General features: G+C 51.0%; 1 protein-coding gene across 2 annotated transcripts; it reads right to left on the reverse strand.

Moving 5' to 3' along the window:
• Nucleotides 1-23: 23 nt before the first annotated feature.
• Nucleotides 24-5,638, reverse strand: RPS5 (ribosomal protein S5). Of its 2 annotated transcripts, none has more exons than XM_059903866.1 (6): nucleotides 5,526-5,638; nucleotides 4,674-4,782; nucleotides 1,381-1,590; nucleotides 1,094-1,222; nucleotides 225-323; nucleotides 24-146 (listed from the first exon to the last, which is right to left on the reverse strand). In XM_059903866.1, exons 2-6 carry the CDS (start codon nucleotides 4,779-4,781, stop codon nucleotides 78-80), a joined length of 615 nt encoding a protein of 204 aa, XP_059759849.1. In that variant the 5' UTR covers nucleotide 4,782; nucleotides 5,526-5,638; the 3' UTR covers nucleotides 24-77. The 2 variants fall into 2 exon arrangements, with proteins under 2 accessions (XP_059759849.1, XP_059759851.1); XM_059903868.1 differs by having other exon boundaries at nucleotides 4,674-4,795; nucleotides 5,526-5,605.
• Between the last annotated feature and the right edge of the window lie 1,288 nt (nucleotides 5,639-6,926).

Here is a 6,926-nt window from a genome sequence, read left to right on the forward strand (position 1 = left end):
TTGAGCACAGACAGCGGCACAGGTGGGTGGCGCCACCCCAAAGGGCAAGCAGGTTTATTGCAGCTGCGGCCAGGCAATCAGCGGTTGGACTTGGCCACACGTTCCAGCTCATCCTTCTTCTTGATAGCGTAGGAGTTGGAGGAGCCCTGCAAGAAGGGATGGTTAGCTCCAATGTTGGAGGACCCTCCCCTTGAGACTCACCCCCCCCAGGTGTCCTCACCCACCTTGGCAGCGTTGATGAGCTCGTCTGCCAGGCACTCGGCAATGGTCTTGATGTTCCGGAAGGCGGCCTCACGGGCACCAGTGCACAGCAGCCAGATGGCCTAGGGAGCACAGGGGTCCCTGTGCTAAGTAGGGGTTGCCCCTACACCACGCAGGGACACGGCTCTCCAGTACCCTGGGACCCAACAAATGCTGCCTACCACGTTGCCATCCGCAGGCCAACTGAGGCAAGACACAGTGGGAGCCCACAGCGCTGCCCAGGTGCCATGCTGCTAGATCTGGGATCAGACTGAGGGGCACAAAAAAGTGTGCGGACACAAAGGCTGAAGCTGGGTCCCTGATGACAGGTGACTTGAAACTAGCCGTGACAGGGAAATGCAATGTGTTCCTGGCCTGGAACCCTTGACTAAAAACGAACAGCTATAAAGGGTATGCTTGGGGACAGCTCCATAAACTGGAACAGTGATGTAATGTCAAATGTTAGTTTGCTGTTAAATTCCTTGGGGGTGACGGTGGGGACAGAACATCTTTATTCTAGGGAGACACCCACTGAAATGTTAACAGGGAAATGGTCAAAACACCTGCAACTGACTCTCAAATGGTCCAAGAAAATAAAAAAAAACAGTGTAAAAACATATACTCAAATGAAACTGGCCCTTCAATCAAATGCTGCCCAGGAGAGGGCCCAGAGCTAGGACCTGCTCTGCGTGGGGTGGGAATCCAGGAACCCTTCATTACCTGACCCTCAGGTAAACATGCAGACGGAGATGAACATTCCCACTTGCCAGCCTCTGCTGCGCCAGGCAGGATTCTGCCAGAGCCTGGTGGCCGTTCCTGGCCACCCACGTGTGCCCCAAAGCCCCAAGCCCACCTGATTCACACGGCGCAGCGGGGACACGTCCACGGCCTGCCGCCTCACTGTTCCGGCTCGCCCAATGCGGGTCGAGTCCTCCCGGGGGCCGCTGTTGATGATGGCATTCACCAGGACCTGCAGGGGGTTCTGAGAGAGAGAGGGGCCCTGAGCCAGATACCTGGCAGGCATCCCTCCCCGACCCTCCACCCCATAAACCTGGAGGACCCTGGCGCGCATACGGCGGGGCGGCCGCTGGCTTTAGGGTGTGCAGGGGCACTCTGCCCCGCCTGGCCTCAGGGCCCTACCTCGCCCGTGAGCAGGTGGATGATCTCGAAGGCGTGCTTGACGATGCGCACCGTCATGAGCTTCTTGCCGTTGTTGCGGCCGTGCATCATCATGGAGTTGGTGAGGCGCTCCACGATGGGGCACTGCGCCTTGCGGAAGCGCTTGGCCGCGTAGCGCCCTGCACTGTGGGGCAGGTATTTGGCATACTTCTCCTTCACTGCGATGTAATCCTGGGGCAGCAGGAAGAGGGGGTGAAGGGACCACGGTCAGGAGCAGGATGGATCTCGGCAGGGGACCACAGAGACTGAACACCCACTCAGGGTAGCGCCCACTCACGGGCCTGCCACAGAAAAGTAAAACCGAAGCAAGTGACTTTACCAGGCCACTAAAAAGAGTACTTCCTTTCTAATGGGAGGAAGGGTATGGAAAACTAAGTAGATAACCACCCACGATACCAGTCTTGTTTTAAAAGTGTTCTTCACTCTGCACTGACGTTTTATGTCAAATAACTCTGTTCTGGAGGGGCTGTCCCGTGCACTGTAGTATGCCAGTAGCACTCCTCATTGCTGACACCCAAAAATGTACCCTAAAGGGGTAGGGGTGGGGGGAACTAACCCAGAGAACCAGTGTTTCAAACAATCATTCAACAATCCTGCCTATATATACATACATATCCCAAGACAGTGTCTAGAAACACTAAACCGTTCGGGGGGGCTGAGTCAGAGGAACTGTGCATGTGGGGACTACTTCTGATATTTCCAGTATGAAACCTACACCAAGTCATCCTACCACACACACGAGAACATGTACAAACAGTGAGTTTCTACAAATACAAGGATTAACAGGAAAAGAACACAGAGGACTCTGATGTAGGCACGACAGTCTGGTGTCTAGCCTGGAGAGGACCACTTACACAAACAGGCAAGTAGACAGACGGGTGTCCATGCAGAGACTCACACTGTGCCAGAAAAAAACCTGCGAATACCAAATGCCCCAGCAAGCGTTTGGTTGAGCTGTTGGGCCCCACGGTAGAGCCCAACACAGCTTTCAAGAGAGTGAGAACTCTGATACCATGCTGACTTCTGCTTTCCCAGACCCTAGGAGAGCACCAGGGGAAAGTGAAGAATAGTTTTTACATTATTAAAGGGTTGTACAAAAAAAAGCAAGAAAAAGAAAACAAGGAAGCAAACACGCATGTGACAGACCACATGTGACCTACAAAGACTTTATAAAACATTTACTAACTGGTCCTTTTAAGTTTACAGACCTCTCCCCCAACAAACCCATGACGGAAAACAGCTCTGCAAGACATTCAGAGTGAGAAACAGGTTTGAATTCTCTGTTAGGCTCAGTGCCTAGGTACCATGATATATTTAGAGGCAACAAAAAGTTTTAATTTCTTTTAAAAGAAAGGAAAAAATATGATCAAACCTGAATTTTATTCGTCATTATACCAATGCAGTCACAAAACATAAATTTCTTTTTATGAAGGCCCCACAAAAGTCCTAATGAGGCCAAGTGTAAAACAGTATGGGGGCAACATACAGTGGGAGAACTCCCATTTCCCAATTTCAAAACCTATTACAAAGCTATAGTAATCAAGACAGTGTGGTACTGGCAAAAGGATAGGCATAGAGACCAATGAAATAGAGTTCAGAGTTCAGAAACAAACCCTTACATCCTTGCTCAACTGATTTTCAACAAGGGTGCCAAGACCATTCAATGGGATAAATACTCTCTTCAACAAATGGTGCTGCACATGTGGGATCTTCGTTCCCCAACCAGGGATTGAACCTATGCCCCCTGCATTGAGAGCACAGAGTCTTAACCACTGTACCACCAGGGAAGTCCCTTTACCTTTCTGTTCTTAATTTCACTGATTTCTGTTCTGATCTTTATGATAGCCTATCTTCTACTTTGCTTTGCTTATATTTTGCTCTTTTTATTTTTTGAGGGGTGCTGAGATTATTGATTTGAAACTTTTTTTTCTTTTCTAACAAATCATTAAGTATTATAAAGTTCCTTCAGTACTGTTCCAGCTTTATCCCACAAGTTTTCATTACAATTTATTCAGTTCTAAATATCCCTTGATTTCCTTAGAGACTTCCTCTGTCACCCGTGTATTATTTAGAAGTATATTGTTTCATTTCCTACTATTTGGAGCATTTTCTGGTATCTTTTTGTCACTGATTTCTTATTTGTTTCACGTTTGGTTTGATTATTTAAATTTGCTGATGTTTGTTTTATGACCCAGGGTGTGGTATATCTTGCTGAATGTTCTGTAAGGCTTCTTGAAATGAATGTGTATTCTGCTGTCATTGGGTGAAGTTTCTATAAATGTTTTCACAATCCTCTTGGTTGGGTTATTACTCAGATTTTTTACATCCTTGCTGACCTTCTGTCTAGTATTTATCGCAGTTGCAGGGAGAGGGATAATGAAGTCCTGAAGTATAATTGAGAAATTGGCTATTCCTCTTACAAGTTCTGTAAGTTTCTGCTTCATGTATTTCAAAGTTCTGTTGTTTGGTGCATACACATATAGGATTGCTATGTCATCTTGGTGTACTGACCCTTTAATCATAATAAAAGGGTTTTCTTGCAAAAACAAACAAAAAAAAACAAATGGTGCTGGGACACATACATATAATGTATAAATGAGACTGAAGTTACGTTTTATTGCCTACATTTAAGGCCCTTACACTTTATGGGACTTGAGCATCTGCAGATTTTGGTAAACTTGGGGGCTCCTAGAAAGAACACCCCTCAGATACTGAGGAACAACGGTAAGGCATTTAGATTTTTAGGCATTTGAATCTTTATAATTTAATTGACTCGTCTCTCCAAGGCACAACTTCTGAACTTGAAGAATACTGCCCATTTTTATTTAATTCTAAAACATATAATTTAAATAAAATTTTATAACCTGAATGAAATATTGTCCTTGTCATCTTCAATACTTGAGTAAAATAAAAACACTCAAATCTTATAGATAACCTTTAAAAAATAAAATATATGAAACTAAAAAGATAAATAAATAAAAGGTACCATGGTGAACTTTATGTGTATTTCACTACAAAACAATTAACTAAACAACTTGTGGGATGTGATACTCCCCCTGAGGAAGGAACCATCATCTCCTGACAAAAACTGTAGCAACCTCTAACAGGATACAAGGAAAAACAGACACGATGGAGGTGGTGGTCCAGGGATCCCTCCTTCACCTGTTCCATCTTCAACTCTACTTAGTGGGACAGCTACAAGTTTCAAGTGACCCACCCCCAGCTGGGGAGCACAATCATTACACCCCCCTCACCTGCAGGGAAATGTCATTGATCTGCACATCATCGGTGCTCCACTTCCCAAAGAGCTTGATGTCGGGGGTCTCTGCTACTGCAGGTGCAGCTGTCTCCCACTCCGTCATCCTAGGGACAGAAACTGTCAAAGCCCAGGCATACTCACCACGGACTCCGAGGCTAGCGCACAACCTGAGAACTGGGAAGTTACCAGGAACCGAGAAAGGCTGTGAACATCTGAGGCCACCTTGTGGAACCTTAAGAAAACCACTCATCTGTCAGCAAGAAACACCGGTCTCTCACCCAGGAACTATGAGGCCAACAGCTGGCAGGCACCCCCTCAACGGCTGCAAGGCGGCCCAGAGACGGGCAGGAGATGCCAAATGCCCTGACGCTGCATCCGCTCGAAGTCAAATCCCAACCTTGTTCTTCAAGAGCTCTGCAACCCTAGGAGAGTCTACAAGCCGCTGTGGATTCAGCTTCCTCATCGGTAAAACAGAAGGATCAATGGTATGAATTCTGCGCTTTACCAGTGCAAAGGTCGAGTTTGGTGTCCGACCCCGACGGGGGGATTAGAGGCTGCTATTTAGGAGAAAGCGTGTCCAGACCAAAGTGTGCATCGTGCATGTAAGGATAACGGAAACTTCTTATAATTAATAAAGTACAACTACAGACACCAGACCAACATTCCCCAGTCCGCTGGGGGCAAGGCTACGGCGGCGGCGGGGCATCAGCAACGGGGCGAGAGTAACTTTCCCCGCGCTTCCATCCTTGTCCCCTGCCCGAGGGAAGCCCCTGGTCTCGGGGCCCACCCACGGCTCCCGGAAGACCCTGAATCGGCCTTCGGACTTCCGACTCCGCGGCAGCCTCACCTTAAGGCGCAGCCGAGACGTCTCGGTCGCTCGGCGTGGACCACGCGACGCCCTGGCACAGACAAGAAAAGGCCGCACGTTGCGGGCCGACGCTTTTAAGGGAGGCGAGAACTTCCGGGTCACCGAAGGCGGCGCGTGCGCAGAACAAGGCGTATTTACAGACCAATCCGGAGCGAGCATGTAAAGGCACCCTCTGGGCCAAATGGAAACCGTAAACCCCCGGCGCATGCGTACTTGCAGAAGCGGGCCCAAAGGCTGTGCCTGGCGGATGTCCAATTTCCAGCACTTGCCAGTTCGGGGGGGGGGGGGGGGGCTTGCACAGGCGCAGAGGTCTCTATGAGGTCAACGCCGCCATGTCTAATGAGGGCAAAAGTCTGGCGCGCGCTCGTCGCTGCCCATACAAGCAAGCGCTGCAGGACCCGGCGGCTCAGTGAAGCCAGGGCGTCGGTCGCGACTGCTGTCCGCTGTGGTCCGGGCCCCGCGCGCGTGGGCGGGCACCACTCGCGGGTCCCCCTCCCCAACACTCGCGCGCTCTGGGCTGCTTGGGGCCTGAGCCTCCGACCGACCATTGTCTCTCTTTGGCTCCCGCCTCTCCTGCCCCGTTACCGCGTGCGGGAGGGGGTCAGGGAGGGGCCCTGGAGGAGGAGCCTGGGGGACAGCCAGCCCCCGCCCTTTTTGATCCAGCTGGGGTCTGTGCTGCCGAGGTCACTGATCGAGTGCAGGGTAGGCACGGTGGTGCGTGCCCTGCCCACTCTGCAGCCGCACCCAGTGACCCCGGTGGTCTGCGTGGAGAGCACGTGCCAAGCCTTCACATCCCCCGCCTAGACTCTGGAGCCGAGCTGGGTTGTGGACGCCTCCTCGGCGGGCTTCGCAGAGGCAGCGACCACTGTAGCTGCACACCCATGCTGGCTGCAGATGGCAGGGAGCGGCATCTGGCAGAGCTTGGTCTCCAAGGCGCCTGAGGCTCCTCACCTCCAGGTGCCCACCTCAACCTCCAAGGGTGGGAGTTCCCCTTCTCAGACCCGAAGGGGCCCAGCCACATGACCCAGGCGGTCCTTCATTTGTCCGCACCAACCCCACTTGCCCACCTTCGGGGCATGCACATTACAGTTGCTCAGCAGCCGCGATGTTTGTTCACTGATTGTAAAGGATACTGACTGACTATAAAGGCTCGGCCCTATCCCTATCCCAATTCCAGGAGCGTTTCAGACCAGAAACTCTGGGCGCCCTTGGACTGTCGTCGTCAGTCACGGCTCATGCCACTGCTAAGGGGGACACAGGCCTTGAAGCTGGTCTGGGCAGCGGGTGAGACCTCAGGCTCTGGTGGATTGAAGTCTGGGAGCCGCACCCAGAGAGGCCAAGGGCCCCAGCCACTGCAGCCTGTGGCCTTATCCCTGGCCT

This window comes from Balaenoptera ricei, chromosome 19 (genome assembly GCF_028023285.1).
Source record: "Balaenoptera ricei isolate mBalRic1 chromosome 19, mBalRic1.hap2, whole genome shotgun sequence".
NCBI lineage: Eukaryota > Metazoa > Chordata > Mammalia > Artiodactyla > Balaenopteridae > Balaenoptera > Balaenoptera ricei.

What these genes read in the sequence shown, in the direction of transcription:
- RPS5 (XM_059903866.1), bottom strand. Translation starts at nt 4,781, where the DNA reads ATGACGGAGTGGGAGACAGCTGCACCTGCAGTAGCAGAGACCCCCGAC. An exon ending in TCAATGACATTTCCCTGCAG is followed by an intron (nt 1,591 to 4,673) that starts GTGAGGGGGGTG and finishes CTGCTGCCCCAG; the next exon opens with GATTACATCGCAGTGAAGGA. An exon ending in TCCACCTGCTCACGGGCGAG is followed by an intron (nt 1,223 to 1,380) that starts GTAGGGCCCTGA and finishes TCTCTCTCTCAG; the next exon opens with AACCCCCTGCAGGTCCTGGT.